We start from the raw sequence: 19,793 nt of genomic DNA, 5'->3' as shown, positions 1-19,793 counted from the left end.
TTGTAGTGTATTCACATTGTTAAAGCACAGCACAAATCAGGAGTATCACTGACAAGCTTCCTGGTTACTGGAGGCATGGGCATAGCAACGATTTTCATAATTTCATGGAGATAATTAGCGCTGTTGGAATCAGAGTCAGAGATTTGTGAGAGCTCGGGGCAAAACGCACTTGAAATGTCAGAAACGGCCTGTGAAACTAACAATGAAGGGGTGAATACTGCTCCTGAATACTAGGAATTCACCTGCTTTAAATATAAACATGGTCTTTATTCCCCGACCGACTCGATGGAGTTATGGAATTCTCTGTCAGGAGAACGTTCAGGCTGTATAAACAGTTGCTGCAGGTTTTAAGCAGCAGCAGTTTTTATCACTTCATATTTTCTACAGTATTTAAAGTGGAAAACAAGAGGGATTATAAGGACAGCGTGATCTGTGACTTTAATCCCAAATGTCCGTCCCTACTCTGCACACATGCTCTCATATTTTCAGGCCAGTTATTTTATTTTTTAGGAGCGTACAATCTCAGTGTCATCAGGTGTAAATCTTTATATCTCATTATGGCATGTAGATTAATAAACAAAGAAATAACAGAATCACTACGATGTCTATAAGTCAGAGGTAATTACAGCAGTGACTCGGCCCCGGGGCCTCGTGTCTAACGTATACAGTGTTTATTTCACAGCAGGATGTCAGTGGGCTGCTAACACTGTACTGATGGATGGAGCATCATCACATCATCGCCTCAGTTTAACAGGACAAAAGGAAGAGAGTTGTTCCCTCACCCTCCATCTCGGTCCCAGTCGTACACCTCCACCTTAATGCTCCTGCAGGGGATGAGAACATGAAGGAAAATCCCATTAAAAAACCAATTAGCACGCTGATTTACGTCCTCCTGCTTAAAACTCTGGGAACTGGTCCGTGGAAGGCCCGCGGTCCTCCAGTGAGAGGATGAGCCGACGTAACGCAGACAGGAGGGTTTTTATCAGTATACCCTGGTGTCACCCCAGCAAATAAGAAAAGAATTAGAAAAAGATTAAAATATATAAGAATTAGGAAGTGCTCAGACAGCACACAGCACCACTGAGGCTGCCTTGTGTTCAAAGTGACCGATGGTTTTTATGGGAAATATTTGTTTCTGTCATTGGAGAGCTCAGAACTTGTTTTATCAATGCCTTGACTGTGTTAAAAATAATGTGCCTGGTCAACAGCAGGATTCAGGAGCAGCAGCTGTGTTACCTCTAAATACGTGCACAACCCACTCTTCCTGTTCTGCTCTTCTATTCTCCGCCCTCCCTCCCCTCCTGCCTATCTTCCCCTCTTCTCTACGTTGGGTCCTGATGGGTTTGTCGTGGCTGGGTGCTGCGGTGGATCCCTTTCAAAGTTTCCCCACATGGTGGATGAGCTACAAGCAGACCGAGCTTTGCACATCTGTCATGTTTTTTCTTCAGGGTGTTGAAGGTGCGGTCTTTGTCAGTGAATTGAAGGTACACTATGCAGGATTTTCCTAAAAACAACATAAAGGGTTTGTTCAGGATTTTTGAGGTGGGGCTATATGAGGTTCTCCAATTAGACTAGAGTCCAATTAGACTGACAGACTTTAGGTGCGTCTCTTTTAAGGTGGCTAAAATCCGTTTTGCTATCAACCTCCGCCCACAGTGATGTAATGCTGAGCTTCTCTGGAGGGACGCCTGTCTGCTGATGCCGGCCATCATCTACTGAAGGTAACACACTGACTGTAGATAAGTACCTCAAAAATCTCAAACTAACCCTTTAAACAAAACTAATCCCTCTCCATCATCACTTCTGACCTACTCTCAGTGTGTGGTGGTGTAATTATCTGCAGGAGCTCCGCCCTCTGCCTGGAGTTTATTTCCTTCTTGCTCTGCTGTGTTCGGGACGTTCCTGGTCACATCACACAGGTGAGGTCAGGACTTTATAAAAAGGAAGCAACCAGTTGCCAGACTGTAATGAGTAGTGATTCAGTATCAGTGTTCAAATCCACTTAAAGAAAGTGTTAAGAGAACATTTATAATACCGTATTTTTAAGTATATTCAGTTGCCAGTTTATTAGGTACACCTTGCTAAAACAAATGCAGTCTTAAGGCCCAGACACACCAAACTGACTAGCAACTGAGAGAACTAGTGGCAACGAAAGCTGACTCCTGCATTGCCTCACATCACGTGTCTTAACTAAAAAGTTGCACCTGAACACACCACAGAGCAGCCAACCAGCACATCAGCTCTGTGTCATCACTGCATGTGCAGATAAACAGTGTTTAGCTTCTTCCTATGCCGATAGCCCCCAGAGCTCCCCACTCATCTGCCGGCAAAAGTCCGTCAGGTGACAGGAAGCGTGTCATTGATGACTGTTCAACTACCCACGCTGCAATGACACAGAGCTGGTTGAAAATTGGCACAGTCTCCCTAATAAGGTGTCAGTAGTTATTTATATAAAATGTAGAAATGTTGGATGGTTAAACACTGTCACAGGCAGCTGCAGGTCTTCTTTCCTCCGTACTGTATCCGTTATCTAACAGGTGTTGAGTCTGGTATGTGCCAGCAAAGCTGCCACGAGACACAGAGCCAAATCTTAGTGATTACATCATTAAAGACCCAGAGAAATTAAAGAGAAGTTTTCCAAGTATGTGTCCAATATATGTCAATTGTTTCTACACCAAAACTGCTCAGTTTTTTCATTTATTACATCAGTATAAGTGTAAAGATGGTCAGTGAAATGTTTGTGTTTGTTTCCTTGTGTACCTGTCGTAATCTCCGTTACACAGCGCCCTGACGGGAATCTTAAAAGCCTGCCACACCGGGTCCAGAGTGTTCTTCACCACCTCTGTTTTGTGGCAGATGGTATACCTGAGAGTGAGACACACAAAAATATTAACAATGACAAGTTTACCTTTAAGACTGAAATCACGTTTAGTCATCCATTTCCGGTTGTCAAAAAATGATCTCTGATTTTAAATGTGTTTTGTTAACAGTAGTGACTGGCTGGTTTCCATCTGCACAGACAGATACCAGAACAACAGATACCAGAACGACAGGTACCAGAACGACAGGTACCAGAACAACAGGTACCAGAACGACAGGTACCAGAACGACAGATACCAGAACAACAGGTACCAGAACAACAGATACCAGAACGACAGGTACCAGAACGACAGATACCAGAACGACAGGTACCAGAACGACAGATACCAGAATGACAGGTACCAGAACGACAGATACCAGAACGACAGGTACCAGAACGACAGGTACCAGAATGACAGGTACCAGAACAACAGATACCAGAACGACAGGTACCAGAACGACAGGTACCAGAACAACAGATACCAGAACAACAGGTACCAGAACAACAGATACCAGAATGACAGATACCAGAACGACAGGTACCAGAACAACAGATACCAGAACGACAGGTACCAGAACGACAGATACCAGAACAACAGGTACCAGAACATGACATGCTGCTGATCAAAAATTAAGATTCGTTTTACTATTTTTGTTTTATTTATTGATATTATTTTGATTATAACTGATTAGTGTTTGTCGTGTTCCGACAGTAAATAACACTTCAAACCAATTAACTTTCTGGTTTCTTCAACTTTCACTCAGGGGCAAAAATCAGCCTTTAAACTTGAAAAAAAAAAGATTTTTGCTTTTTAAGATAATCGATATTGACTGATATGACAACTTTCATCTTGATAACATCTTTGACCACATCGTCCAGCCCTGATACAGACATACTTTGTAAAAGAATCCACTGTAACAGTACAACTTCAAAATGTTTAGATCACATGAAAAATCAAACTTCCAAGTCTGGATTTTTGAAAGATGACAAAAAAAACCTGATGTGTTTACTTAATGTTTTCCATATGAAATGTTATTCTTAGACTGTACATGTGTGCACATCTTTGCAATTCAACTTGTTATGAGTTCAGAGAAACCAAAATACTTGGTTGTGCTCCTTGTAGTTTCTGAGTCACTTTCTCATCATACTGTATTCAGTCTTTGGGGACGTGGGACAGTTTGTTCCTAAAATATAATGACATACACAGTAAACTGTAGTCCCATGTGCCCAAACTCTTAATACAGTATGATAACGGAAAGTCACTTTCCAGCCAAACAGTTTGACTGATTTTGGAAATTCCTTCTTATCTATTTCTTTAAGTCAGGCCCGGAGGAAACTTCCTTCAAAGGGAAATATAAAATCTTAAGATGCAGGCACTGATGGGTTAAGGGGAGTGTAACTCTAACAGTATTTGATAAAGCCTGATGTTTGGCTGAAATAACAGCTTTCTGTTCTTTTTGATGTGGCACCTAGTCGGGCTCTTTGTGAGCGCGGCGTGCTGCTGTTCTACCCTGCGGCTGAACATTTAGGCTGCATCAGCAAATACCCAGCTGCACAACAAGAGAATGTGTGTCTTCACTAAGACGCTGAAGTCGACTTGAATAAAAGCATCTGCGGGGCAAAGAAAGTGTGACCTCCACACACATTTTTCACTTAACTCCATCTTATCCATCCTTTCTCCCTTTATGTTCCTCTTGTCAACTCTGTCCTATTATCTCTGCTCATCCCTCCTTCTGCTGCTTTCTCCTGTTAACGTCTGGACGGCAGAAGTCACATATACAGCGACTAGAGTTACGTAACATCACAGAGGCGGTTCAGACCTTATATCCTCTGTATGGGAGCTTTTTGGAGCATGAAAAATGTCTATATGCATTTCAGGCGTCTTTACGTGCTGTATGTGTGTTTCTTTTTTTCTTTGTGAGACAGCTGCTTTTGTTAATTCAGCAAAGTGACATCCACAAATACCACGAGGAGGAAGCTGCCTGTCAACTTACGATCCGTCTTCGTTGCTGCGGTAGAAGACGAGAAAAGGATCCGATTTTCCGAAGAAGTCCTTCTTATCCAGCTTGTTCCCACAAAACTGAAGCATCACCGACTCCTGAAACAGAAGGAAGGAAGTACATGTAAAATATAACAATACCAACGTTCAGGCCATATAAAGTGACACATGTGGCTGCATTCACGACAGATAATATTAGATACTGTTGTTTATTGATTCATTCTGTTATAGATTTATTTTGGAGAATAATTCTGATTTTTAAAAGTCGATTCAATCTTTCTGATCTTATCACTCTAATGTAGGACTGGTACAGTCCTTCGTTATCACTTCTGCATCAATTAAAATGACTGCACACATTATATTTGTACAATTTTTTTACATTTTCTTCCACTGAGTCCTGGGACCATATTAAAATTCAATCTTCACCTGCTCCCAGAACAGAGAATATTAAATGGAGATCATGAAGCTTAATTACACCCTCCAACACTCTGATATTATTACCATGATATCCTCTTAAATCTGTAATTAATGATCTATTTTTCAACAGTGCTGTAAGTTATTTGGTACGATGACTTTCCCTTTTGTTCCACTTCTTAATTAAGCAATTTCCTTTGTTTCCCTGGATGACTGGGAGACGAACATAATTACAGTTTTCTAACAGCTGCATCGATTCTGGCACATTGTGTATTGACAGAAAAGAAACTGGAGTTCTCCTGAGATGTTTCTGTGCACAGTGTGGGCGCAGAGCTCTTCATCTTTGATTTGAAGGAAAGTCATTCTTTGACCTAACAGAAAAGAATCTGCTCTCAAGCGTCACTGGAAACATCTTGTTGTGAAGTGATACATATACGGCCGGCAAAGACACCATCAAACGACAAAATGGGCCCAGAACGGCAAAGGTACTTTTCCAGAAATGTCCAAACGTTTGAAGTGATTATGTTTCCCTTTGATGGAAAGAAAAATTCAAACAGACAAAGTCTCACAGTCCCGCTCGGTGTCAAACAGTCTGCTGCATCTTCAACTGAAACCAGTCCTCTGTGGGGTTTTAACTGGATTTTTTTTTTTTTCAACAGAAATAAAGACTCAAACCTCCTCTGTCCAAAATTTAAAATAAATCTGTTGAAGGGAACAGAACTTGTTTGAGTAAAGCAAAGTATCTGTTCTATTGTATTGGACTGTTGTGGTAAAGAAGGAGGTGAGCTGGAAGGCAAAACTCTGGATTTGGATCACCTACGGTTATGAGTTTTGGGTCGTGACTGAATGAGTGAGATCACAAATCAAAGCGACTGAAAAAAGTTTCCTTTGTAGACTTGCTGGGCTCAGCCTAAATTCCAGTTCAGATCAAAGATTCACACCGAGACGAGCTGAAACACTGTCAACGCTCTGTTCTACAATGTTCTAAAAAAGCTGCTGGTTCACAGGAAGTGACCTCATGATGAGACGGTGTATCATCTCTAGTCAACAACTCTCTGTACTTCTGATCTGTAACGTTGACAGGAAGTGACCACCATGAGACGGTGTATCATCTCTAGTCAACAACTCTCTGTGCTTCTGATCTGTAACGTTGACAGGAAGTGACCACCATGAGACGGTGTATCATCTCTAGTCAACAACTCTCTGTGCTTCTGATCTGTAACGTTGACAGGAAGTGACCACCATGAGACGGTGTATCATCTCTAGTCAACAACTCTCTGTGCTTCTGATCTGTAACGTTGACAGGAAGTGACCACCATGAGACGGTGTATCATCTCTAGTCAACAACTCTCTGTGCTTCTGATCTGTAACGTTGACAGGAAGTGACCACCATGAGACGGTGTATCATCTCTAGTCAACAACTCTCTGTACTTCTGATCTGTTACGTCGACAAGAAGTGACCACCATGAGATGGTGTATCATCTCTAGTCAACAACTCTCTGTACTTCCGTTCTGATTCGCAGCTTTTCAGACTTATTTTGTGGCTGAATATAATTTGTAGCTTCTTAAAATCTGAATGAGGATAGTGATAGTGAGATACCTGCTACAGTGATGAAACAAAACCAGCATCAGATGGACTGTATTCATAATCAGTACGCCACAATAATATAAATAACCAGTGCCAATTCATCAGCCAATGAGAATGTGTGTGTGTGTGTGTGTGGGCGGGGCATAAGCACATACAGCCAGCAGCAGCAGCGACCCACCGTCTGACACCGGCACACCGTGAGGACAGAAACAGAGGGCTGGGTGGGGAAGGAGCACCTGCTGCAGCAAGCCAACACCCGTCTGCGGTCATTTTGACTTGACCAGCGGACTTCACTACAAGCTGATTGGCTATTGAAACAGGTGACGTGCTTTAAAACCAGCCACCGAGTTGCAGGTGACAAAATCAGCCAGCTTGAGTTGAGCTCAGACCAGCCAGTTCACACCGCTGCTACTTTTCTCTGCAACGTTCTAAAACGGTTTCATCTCATTGTGAATCTTTGATCTGAACTGGACTTTAGAGATCGGCTGAGGAGCTCAGACATCCGGAGGGGGTTCGCAGTTGAGCTGCTGCTCCTTCATGTTGAGGTGGTTCAATATCTGATCAGGATCCTCCTGGGCGTCTCCTGGAGGTTTTCCAGACACGTCCAACTGGTAGGAGGCCCCGGGGCAGATCCAGAACACACTGAAGGACTGGAAACACTTCGGGAACCTCCAGGAGGAGGTGGAGTGCGACGTCTGGTATGTATGTATGTATGTATGTATGTATGTATGGATGTATGGCTGGATCTGTGATGGCGTATGATGCTTCCTCTTGTTGCAGCAGTACAGTGGTATTTTTAGAAACTACACTTTTAGATAATGTGCTTAGTTCTCTGATTAAAGTCAGATTTCTGGTGTTATAGCAATGTTGGTGTCTCACAAATAATGTCTTTAGTGCTTTCTTAAAGCGATACAGTGTTCAACTGCACTGAAGGAAAGTGTTTAGAGAACAGTGATAAGACTGCATTAGTGTGTACACTGTCAGTTTATTAGGTACACCTGGCTAAAATAGAGGCAACAATCCTGCAGTCAGTCCTTCATGAAGGTTATCATGTTCAGAATATCCTGATTTAACTTTATGTCCATTAAAAGGATGTCGTCTGTGATGCTGTTAAATTATAGTGAGTTATACTGAGAGGTGTTTGTATTATTCTGTCCACCCTCTGTGATATAAATGGGATGAAGGTGGGACTTACTGCAGCCTGCTGTATTAGACTGTATAAGTTCTAACCTAATAAGAGGGCACTTAAGTCTAAGTTCAGTTTGTATAAAACTGTTAATGTTTCCAGTATTTTCATGATATTTATGACAATCTCCTCATTAACACCAGACTGTGTCTCCTGGTCACTCTGAGTTATTCAGTTTAAGCTGTGTGGAGCAGCAGATGGATCTAACGTGTCACTTTTGATGATGTAAAAACCAGAAAGTTGGTTTAATTAGAGGAAAGTACCTGAAAGTCTGAAAGTTTGACTTCAGATGAATCAACAGGGGAACAAAACAAACTCTTACCCTGCAGTTGCTCAGCTCTTCAGCTCTCACTATGATGGTGCCACATTTCTTCCCCGGGATACCACTGGAAAAACAGAGGGAGAAAAACAGTCTCTTTACATCTGAGCAGCCGAAGGCCTCAAACTGTGAGTTTATGACAGGTGGAACAATGGTCTGAAAAACCACTGAGTCACTGGGAAGAACTGTCTGAGTGGTGCAAGATATAATAGATATAATATATAGATTTAAATTTTATCCCATTATAGTTCATTTTTATGTTTTTTCCATCAAGTTTTATAAAAAAACCCCAAAATCAGTCTTTTTTTATCTCCTGCTAAAAAACAAACCAAATCTTTCCATATAGTTATTTACACTTTATAACCCTGTTAGGTGAGACACACTTCAAGGAAACATAAATTTGCATTGTCCCTTCATTTTAGATTTAGTCTTGAGATGAAAATGCTGATTAGTTTTAGTCACATTTTAGTCATTTTCGTCCTTCATAGTTTTCTCAGTGGGCGTTGTTCCTCCATCTGGGTTGTCCCTTATCACTGATTCTGTATGTGACATTCATGGACAGGATCTAGGAGGATGGGGTCCAGTTAGGTGACCTCAGAATTGCATCTTTGCTGTTTGCAGATGCTGTGGTTCTGTTGGCTTCAGCACACCGTGACCTTCAGCATGACCTGGGGCGGTTTGCAGCTGAGTGTGAAGCGGTCAGGATGAGTCAGCACCTCCAAATCTGAGGTCATGGTTCTCCGACAGAGAAAAGATTGTTCCCTCTGGGTTGGGAGAGAGTTACTGCCCCAAGAGAAGGAGTTTATGTGTCTTGGGTTCTTGTTCACGAGTGAGGGTAAATGGAGCATGAGATGGATCAGCTGTTTGGCACACTATCAACACGCCCGACTGCTGTGGTGAAGAGGGAGCTGAGCTGGAGGGCAAAGCTTCCATTTCCTGGTCCACCTCCGTCCCAATCCTCACCTATGGTCATGAGCTCTGGGTAGTGACTAAAAGAATGAGATCACAGATACAAGCTGCAGAAATGAGTCTCCTCTGTAGGGTGTCTGGGCTCAGCCTTAGAGATAGGGGGAGGAGTCAGACATCTGGAGGGAGCTCGGAGTAGAGCCGCTGCTCCTTCATGTTGAGGTGGTTCAACATCTGATCAGGATCACAGCCCAACTAACTGGTATCATCCATCCAGCAGCTTTTGCATTTTGTCGTACTGAGATTGAGTCTGATGTTTCCAGATTCATACTGATAAATGTCTTTTTCTACATGTAGCATTCATCCTCCACACATCGCAGCTTCAGACAGACTGAAGTATTGATGTCGTTAATAATCAGGCTCTATAAGATAGAAGGTTATTCTGTGGTTAAAATGTCACTCAGAAAAACACACAATGTAAAATTCTTCCAGCTGCAGATGCCTGCAGACCTGGAATCTTTCCTCTTCTTCTCAGTCTCATTTGTTTGGCTGATTGTCTGAATAAATATTAATTTATGCTGAATGAAAGCCTTTAAAAAAAATACTAACATCAACATAATATAAGCAGATCCAGTGACATTTCAGCTGCAGAGTTTGTTTACATCCTGAGCTGCTGGAGCGGAATAGCCAATAAAGCCGAGGGAGACTGACCACTAAAAATAGACTCATGAATGCCACAGACCGCAGGCCGGATTCACAACCAGGAAGTGGCAGAGATCATTTCATTTGGATAAGTATTGTCCAGCACAAGAAGAGACGTGGGGAAACGGACGGCAAATTGGAGCAAGGCTTTGATACTTCCTCCCCCCACCACCACCCCGTCACCTGAGACACACCGCCGTCCTTTGATGCACGGGGAGGCATTCAGTGAAATTAATTCACTGTACGAGCAGAGAGACGGCTCGGTGAGGGGCAGATGGAAACATGGCAGAGAGACGAGGGAACAAGAAGGAGAAGAGGAAGAACAGAGTCATAGAAAGATGGAGGAGTGGACGAGAGGCTGAAAACATCAGAGCATGTTTCCACTGAAATGAGACGTCAGACCAAGATCGATATCTTATATATTTCTAATAAAGCTGACATATTATATATTGATAAAGCAACATTTTAATAAATAACAAGCTTGCACTGTACTCAGGATTGAATTCAATAACAGGCTTTTTTTTTTTTTACATGTGCATTTGTATTTGTATTTGAGTGCTGATATTCAGTATAACAGCACTGGGACTTTTAACTCTGTATGTATCACTCTGCTTTACAGCTGATCTGAGCCATTAATTATATTAATCATTAATTATCTGACATTAAAGGTCATCGTAACAAACTTTGCACCACAAAATGAAACATATTATCAAATCAATCAAATCTAATTTAATTGTAAAGCAGATTTGGAACAACCAGAGTCGACCGAAGTGCTGTACCATAGAATAGAATAAGTAAAATAACAGAACATGGTAACAGCGAACGTCAGAGAAGTAAATATGCATAAATAAACAAGTGAAAAGGAAAATAAAGCTCAGAAAAGTGAAATCTGAAAATAAAATGTCAAAGATAAAACAAAAGCTGAAAGGATAAACTGTTCCAAAGTTTTGGGACGGCTACTGCAAATGCACAATCGCCCTTCACCCTTAGTCTCGATTGCAGGACGGCCAGGAGCAGCTGGTCTGAGGACCTGAGAGATGTTGGGTTAGAAAGAGGGCAGAGGGGGCGTCGGTGGCTTAGTGGATAGAGCAGGTGCCACATGTACAAGGCTGTTGCCGCAGTGGCCCGGGTTTGAGTCCAGCCTGTGGCCCTTTGCTGCATGTCACCCACCCACGCTGTGAAATGAAGTTCATTTAGATCATAGTCAACTCGTGACATAATCTGACTATGAAGAATAGATGTGTGTGTGTGTGTGTGTGTGTGTGTGCGCATGTGTGGAGCATATTGTCACATCAGTTGTTTCTGCTGTTCTTTGTTTTTGTGATCCGCCTCCACTCCACTGAGCACAAGTGTGACTTTGTGTGTTTCACACTTTAAGGCAGCAGACTGAACACACACACACACACACACACACACACACACACAAAGTTGTACAAACTTATAACAAGTGTGTCAGAACAAGAAACTACTAAAAATATCATCACGTATCTAAAATAAGAGAGGGGGATAAAAATAAAATGTAAGGACACACAGGCGCACATACACACACACACACACACACACACAAGCACACACCGATCTGAGTGAATGACTGCAGGCCGAGGTGATTACATAACTCAGCGACAGCAACACATTCTTACATCATATTTCTTGTGTGTCATTCTTCAGCGGGCCCATTCAGCTGCAACTGCTCATTGATTCTGCCACACACAGACACACACACACACACACGCTGGACACCACTGGGGTACGAGGCGAGGGTCAGACGACCAATGGCTCGCTGCCTCAGGAGGAAACAAAAGCAACAACAAATTGTTCTCTTCAGTAAACTGGAGAAGAGTTCTGCTGGGTTTGTGTGTGTTTGTGTGTGTGTGTGTGTGTGTTAGAGGATAGTTACAGTGCAGCTGAGATAATATATTTATAAATCTTGCCGGCTATAACTTTGCTGGTTTAAATTAAGTTTGCAAAGAGAGTGATGTTCTCTCAAAGGGACGGCTCAATACGAAATTTAAACCTTATTTTTCCTCTCACCTGTAGTGCTGTTTATCAGTGTAGAAAGTTTTGGAGTGAGTTGCGTGTTGGAGATATCAACTGTAGAGATGTCTGCCTTCTCTACAGTATAATGGAACTAGATTACACTCAGCTTTTGGAGCTCAAAGTGCTAAAAAATACATCTGAACATTTTAACATCAACGTCTCTTTCCAGAAATCCTGACCTGTTACTGAAGACAATCCACAGATGTTGTGTTTGTATCAGACAGAATATCAGACAGGATTGTCTGGGGGGGGGGGGGGGGGGGGGGGGGGGGGTTAAGAACAGTGCAGCAGAGTAAATAGAAATTACGATGTCAGGCAATATGGAGGAGACATGTTGATTTAGAACAGCCTCAATAGAAGCATCTATCTTGTATACAGTAGTCGCCATTGTTGATCTTGCTCCTCACTGGTTGCAGCACACCATTTAACAACAGCACTGACAACAGCATTCCTGACTGTGACTCTGATTGGAGCATTTTTTATTCTAATCAAGAAGCCAGACGAATCAGCTCGATGGAGCGGGAGAACTTAAAGGTCTGGACCCAGGCAAGTGAGCAGTTTCAGGTAGGAACTATTTTCTTTCTACTAAACAACACCCACCAACCGTATCACTGCGAGAAGGAGGCCTGCATCTACTGCTAGCTCACCTAGCATCACTGCACTAACTAACATTACAGCTCAGTCGAGGAAGACGCCATTGATGTTTACATCTTGTCTTGTCACGAGCACGAGCCTCTTGTCCATGAGTACATGAACTGAAGGAAAAAAAAGACACACTTGTTCTGCCTCAATCAAATATCAAAAACTACATTTTAGATGTTTTAAGACTTGTTAAGGATCTGCAGGTATCCTGACTTCATAGCTTTTAATACTTATGGAAATGCTATGGACAGCCCACACTGAAGCATCAAAACCTGCAGTTCCTCTAATGTCCACTTGAGACTGGCTCCAACAGTGAGTCAGTCCCCACAGACCCCAATGTTAATATGTAGAAATAAACATGTTTACAGTCTGGTATAAAAAAGGAGGAAGTAGGTATACTCTCCTGTATATTCCTGTGGCTTTTTGGCTGATAGGTAGTTATACCCTCCACTTCACCACTGGTTAGCATGCTAACACATGAGGCTAAGATCGTAAACATGGTAAATATTAAACCTGTTATATATTAAATAAATATAAAATATTAAACATCAGCATGTTAGCATGCTAACTTAGCATTTAGCTTAAAGTAGGTAATAGGCTACGGAGTGTTAACATCAGGGGCTGACGAAATGAAGCCAGCACAAAAGTACCAAAAACTGCAGTTCTTCTAATGTCCACTTGAGGCTGGCTCCAAGAGTGAGTCAGTCCTTACAGACCCCCATGTTAAACACAGAAATAAACATGTTTACAGTCTGGTACAAAAAACAGTTTTGGTCTCTGTAGCTAATTTCAACATTCATGACAACTGTACAGGGGCTAAATTTTTATATGACTCACCCGTTTAGATTTTATTGAGGCTTACAGTTAAGTACAACACACACGGCCGGCATACGCCGCATGTCAACACGCCCACCTCCATTATATTCTATGAACAGTCAGCTCCACCCTCTCACCCAAATATAGTCACCTCTGGCTCCAAAACACCAAGATGGTGACGGCTGATAACCTGAACTCGAGGCTTTAAAATGGGAGTCCACAAACCGATGGGTGACGTTACAGTAGCTATGTCGATTATTTTATACAGTCTGTAGTCCATTCTGAGAAATCACTGATTTACTGATAACTGCTTTTCAGTCCAACTCTGAGTCAGAGGAGAAGTCTCAGTTTAATCTGTATTTGTGTAACATCAAAACCTTCGTTGTATTTCTGTGGGTAACTTCTTTCTATCTTTTGCCACATAGACTGCTTGGTTCCCTTTCTATTTATGTCAAACAAACTGATGTTTTAATTTTTGTCAGTATTAAATATTTGGTATTAGAGTGACTGGAAACAAGGAAAGAGTGAGAGGAAGACTTCCTGTGTCCCAGAGGATGTTTCTAAGTTCAGACCAACCACACAAAGAGCAGCAGAAGTCAAAGGTTTCATGTCGTGGCCACAGGTTGATTTTTGTTGTTGTAATAGAGAGCAAAACTTAGACATTATTTCAGATGAAAATGTCTGTGATTATTTCTTCAGGGTTCAGCCGAGCCTTCAGTTCAGTTTAGACTTCTTCGGAAAGGAACCGGAAGCTGGCCGCTGACATCTTCCCTTTGGGTGAACTGTCCCTTTTCACTACACACTGTTTCCCATCTCAGCATGTTTACAGTGTGTCATTAGGCCCGCTGCTGTTTAACGATTCATCTCATTTGGCTGATGGAGACAGTGTTGGCTTTCATCAACATCTTGCCTCATTTTCATGCCCCTGCATCGCTTCCCTTCAAACAGCGGCAAGTGATCCTAAAATAACATGTTGATTTTTAATTAATACCACTGAACGAACAGATTTAAAAACCTGAACCTGAACACCTGACGTCAGTGGATCTCTGATTACAGTAATATAACTGAAAGTGAATGGACGAGATGCTCATGTTACAAGTGTGTAATTAAAAAAGCAGAGAGTGTGTTTGTTTGTTGGTGCATGTTGTGAGCATGGTGCTGCTTACATCAAAGGTTTTTCCAGGCGGCTTCCCAGGGAGCCGACGATCTCGCCCAGCGTACAGAACGCCTGGCCCAGGAAGTCCTGCAAAATCATGTACAAGTAAACACATGAAACAGAAATACAGAAACATGGAGAGGTGGCAGAGCAGAGAGAAACAGTCAGGAGGATGTGTTTGACATTTCTTTATTCAGCATGTCAGGTTGTAGCATGACACAAAAAGAGCTTAACTTTCCCAATATGGAGACTCAGAGTGTTTCCTGTTAGATTCACTGATTAATAACTTGTGTAAATCATATGAAGGTTGTTGTAAGATGTGTTTATCTCAGTCACTGAATCAGTTACTTGATATGGATGAAAGTAGGCTGACGAGATAAATGTTTATCTGGGATAAACACTTATCTATCTTATTATTGGTTCTTGGTCTGAAGGTTTATGCACATGTTTTGTAACTCTGTTTTATGACGCTTCTGTTAACACAAAGCTTCATATTGGTTTGTTTAGAGAATCTGTGTTTGCCGACAAAGGGGCTGATGATATATGGACTAAACCAAAACTATGTACTTTAATGATGATAAAAACTGAGTTGGGTTTAGTGAATTATGTTCAATATAATGTGTCTTACTCTGTGTTCAGCTGAGATCTACTTTTCGAAGCAGTGATCTGTCAAATGTTCTCTCTCCTCCCCTCACAGTGTCTACATGTGGTTAAGTGTGATTGGATGTTGCAAGGCAGGTGATGTTCGCTGATTGGACAATTAGCAGAGACTCCTGTCACCAGATTGGTCCAAGGCATGACAGAAGATTTTTAAACGCCAGCTGACAGATGCTCTTCCCTTCTTTCACCTCTGCCACTCCCACAGAAGCCGGTACTCTGAACTGTTAATGTGAATTTGTTTGAGTACCTGCAGGTCAAACTTCTGACTTTGTAAACTAGTGTGTGTGTGTATGCTGATACCTTTGATATTTAGGAAGGTTTTCTGATCAGTGTTTAGTAGGTGAGTTTACTATTTAGAGTTATTAATTGGTTTTCTTGTATTCTTTTGTTCGAGCACTGTAAACAGAACTTTAAAGGGCCAGTGTGTAAAATGGGTTGACAACAGTGACATCAGTGGTCAAATTCTAGATTGCAGGGCTCACTCGCTCACCCCTCCCGTCGGGTAAATGACGGTGGCCTTGTAGGGACAAAAAGCCTTGCGCACGAGTTTTTCAGGAGTAGGTCTATCTAGCGACGAGGTGAATGTTTATTTAGAAATCTAAACCATGTTACGATATTGTAATGAATCCCTCACGAGCAGGAGACCAGAGGAGCGTTCAGGAAAAAGGCCCGTTTATTTGAGCACTCCAGAAACTCCGGTAACACTCCAGGGGGTAAAAGACTCCGTCCCAAACTCTGACTCTTCTAGCGTAACAGACACACTTCATACACACATACTCGTTTACCATACTAAGTGGGGACCCCCTCCCCTCTCTGCTCCACCAACCTCCAGCCCGCACACTGACTGACAGCGTGGCCGGTAAACAGAGCTCAGCTGCTAATTTAGCCTAGCAATATCTCCGGACTATAGTAGCTGCAATGGACGACTTTGAACGCGATTTTGAAGAGTTTCTTGTAGCAGACACAGACCCAGAGCCATACCTGTTTGAGCCGGAGCATACAGATGAGGAACTCCACGTGTTTGATGCTGAGCGGGCAAGAAGAGAGGCTGAATGCACAGAATGGGATTCGGTGCTACTGCTACCATCATTGGGGAGATATATCATCAGGAGGAAAAGCGCGGCAGAGAGTGCATCACAAGGAGTGAAGTTGCGTCTTCTTTTCCTCGCAGATGACAGTTCGGGTTCATTCTCTCCTGTTGCGTGGTAAGTGTGGTCCATTCGCAAACTTTATATCTAAAAAAAACTGCTCTCACTACTCTCTATCGACGAACTAATAACACTCTCTGCTGTTTCTTCCTCCTTCTTCCTTCCTTCTGCTGTCTTCGTTGGTTCATTTATACACATACATGCCGTACATACATGGCGGCGCAAGATGGCGACCTCTCTAATGCAAGGCCCTTGCTATATATATAAAAGCATAATTATAAGGCTACAAAAACAAAAATAATTTTATTTTATATTGATTATACACTTGTATAAACATATTAATGGGTAGAAGATTCAGATTCAGATTCAGATTGACAATAAACCATGCCAAATATTACACACTGGCCCTTTAAGCAGCTTTAGTCAGAGTGAGAATCCCTTCTTGTTTTGCACTGCCATGTTCTTTTCTCTCATTCTCTAGGGAGGTTCAGGGTCTGTGAGTATATTTTGTTTGTTATTCGGGGCACTGCTCAATTCTGAAGCCAAATAAACTGCTTACTTTGTCGTCTGAAACTCTGTGTAACAGGCCTTCATTGGGAATGGGAAGAGTGGCGAGTCACAGCATGTTATGACTCGGTTCCTAACATCGGGACCTAACATTTGTTTATTAGGATATAAATAGATAGAATTTGAGGATATGCACAGAGACCAGTGGTGGATGAAGAACCTGAAAACCACACCTGAGTGAAGGAACAGATATTTGACCAGACAATGACTGGAAAAAGTTAAAGTCAGTTAATAGAATATAACTTAAACTATCTGATAGTTACTGTTCTTAAGTATCAAAAGTATTTTAAGTATGTTAAATGTAATCAAGTATTGGAAGTAAAACTAGTGAGTAAATGCTGGTAATAAAGACAAGATTATAAATTTTTAAATTATAAAATTCTTCTTAACATGTTCTCTGCCTTAAAAATGGAGCGCACATCACATTTGGAGGAAAAACGAGGTCCTCTTCACACCTTAAAGGATTTAAAGAAAACCTCTGATGGTCCAGGGCAGACACACTGCAGTCACCGTGCAGTTAGCTGTCACACATCGCTATCTTCTTTAATCATTACTCTCTACTTTCACTACTCTCTCTGCTGTGGGACGCCATTTTCTGCTTCCATCATGACGCCAGTCTCATTTTCGACTAGCATGTAGCATCTAATCTGACACGCAGCGGGAACCTTACTGGTAATCCAAAGTTCACTGTGGCTTTGACAGCACTAGTTTAGTTCAGACCGCTGATTCTCCAGACCATCTGATTTTATTTTGTAGTAATGGAATAACAAAAATGCTCAGGTGAAAGAAATACACAGAAGCTGGAGTAATGGGACAACCTGAAAACATAATGTCTCTGGTCGAGAGCATCGCTGGCGCAGAGGCATAAAAATAAATGAAAGAATTAATAAATGACCATGAAACTGTTGAAAATAATAATAATACATGTTTTAAACTGAGCTCAGTGCTTCCTGCTTTTTCTGACACAATAAAGGTTTATTCACAGAATATTTTATTTAATTCCAGCAGTTTTATTTTCCAAAGTCTGTTTGGTGTTTCACAGCTGAAATAATTAGTCAATTTATCAATTGGTCGATTAAACACTTAATCAGCAACTATTCTGACATGTTATTAATTATTTCAGTGACTATTCTTTGGTTCCAGGTCATCAGATATGAAGATTTGATTTATGTCTTTGTCATATATCACAATGAACTCAATATTTGAGTGTTTTTGTCTGTTGGTCTGATAAAACAATCACCAGTCAGTCATCTGACAAATTATAATGGGCATTTTTCACTATTTAAAATATTGATTAATTGGAAATGTAATCCAGTATTGAAAATAATTGTCAGTTGCAGCCTTCTGCTATTTTTCATCACTGTACCTTTGTCAATCAAGACAAACGAGACAGAGATAGTTATGTGATGTGACATCCATCACACAGACCAGCAGGGACACGTCAAGGAGGAGACAAAGCTGTTCAATTAAATAAATGAATGAAATGAAATTAAAAAGAATTATATTTATGCACACACTGTGAGCACTGTAGAGGCATACAGAACACAAAATAAGGCTTTAAACAGCAGCTTCTGATTTCATTTCCTTGGCTGAATTTAATGTTTGTCTTGTGACAAAGTGAATTAACGGATATATTTTATTTTGTTCTCTTCCTTGTGTACATGTTGCACATTGACAGCTGAGCCCGGCATGCAGAGGATCCCGTGTCCTTGTTGATCACTGTAGGGTGACCACGAGAGAGGACTCAGATTGAGGAAGAGGAGGAGGAGGAGCCTTTGGCCAGCAAGAAGAGCAAAGAGCAGAGCGAGGGGAGGGGGTCTAAAAGTCTGTATACAACAGGCAGGGAAGGATTGTTCATGCGCGGCTACTGAGGCCTCCCTGACCAGACTGTGTGTGTGTGCACGTGTGTGTGTGAGTAAGCGTGCATGTACGCACATGTGTGCGTGTGTGTGTAAAAGTGCTTGGCAGATGAGCCGTGTCGAGTCCGGCGGGCAGAAAGCTGCTCCAAAGATCTTTGCCGGTGCTGAGCAAATTTCTCCCCCAGCCGAGGTTCAAACAAAAAGAGATGACAAAAACGCTCTGGCCTTTCCATAAGAAACATGCTGCCAGCTCGCCGCCGCCGTCCAGCGCCTCATACGCCTCAGATATCTGAGGCCAAAGGCTGAGGCGCCTCAGATCTGCAGGCTCAGAGAGGGCAGGGGAGGATAAAGGTCAGGTAAGTAAAAAACGATCACAGCTGAATCCAACAAGTCCGACCCTCCTTCCTGACATCTCCTCTGCCCATCTAATAAAGCACATAAAGATTAACTGCTGGATAAAAGAAGAGCTTCACCCAGTTTTAGGTTCTTCAATTGTAAAATACCAAAATGTCTTGATGTACTGGTTTATTGTGGTGTGTGTAATTGTGTCAAGTGTATTTCATTATATTTCCGTATCTGTATTGTGATGCTATTTCATGACACTGACAGTTGTATATGTTAGTCACACTTTGCATGTTAAAGTACATTAAAATTAAAAGCTGTGAACTTTCTGTGCAGCACATCAGTCTATTTCTTGGTATATGAACTATGTTGGAATTGCATCAACCAACTGAGTTAAGACGTCAAGTAATGTCCAGATAAGTGTTTCTGCAGAACATGATGATGTCACAGGGAAGTTGACCTTTGATCTTTGGATATAAAATGTCATCACTTCATTATTTCAATTTATTAAGACATTTGTGTGAAATTTTGTCATAATTAGTGTCTGAATTCTTCACTTGTGGCCAAAAACATATTTTGTAAGGTCACACTG

The 19,793-nt window shown here is 41.8% G+C and overlaps 1 protein-coding gene across 1 annotated transcript in view; it reads right to left on the bottom strand.

Moving 5' to 3' along the window:
* LOC117261641 (copine-8-like) overlaps positions 1-19,793 on the bottom strand; it is a 104,674-nt gene that overhangs the window by 25,582 nt on the left and 59,299 nt on the right. The window contains exons 6-10 of the mRNA XM_033634036.2: positions 14,636-14,712; positions 8,370-8,433; positions 4,855-4,958; positions 2,761-2,865; positions 783-824 (exon numbers count right to left, since the gene is read on the bottom strand). Coding sequence (XP_033489927.1) covers positions 783-824; positions 2,761-2,865; positions 4,855-4,958; positions 8,370-8,433; positions 14,636-14,712 — 392 coding nt within the window. The remainder of the gene's footprint in view (positions 1-782; positions 825-2,760; positions 2,866-4,854; positions 4,959-8,369; positions 8,434-14,635; positions 14,713-19,793) is intronic.

Source organism: Epinephelus lanceolatus, chromosome 5, assembly GCF_041903045.1.
Source record: "Epinephelus lanceolatus isolate andai-2023 chromosome 5, ASM4190304v1, whole genome shotgun sequence".
Classification (NCBI taxonomy): Eukaryota; Metazoa; Chordata; class Actinopteri; order Perciformes; family Serranidae; genus Epinephelus; species Epinephelus lanceolatus.
The sequence above is the reverse complement of the archived record's forward strand: the minus strand, read 5'-3'. Positions and strand labels throughout refer to the sequence as shown.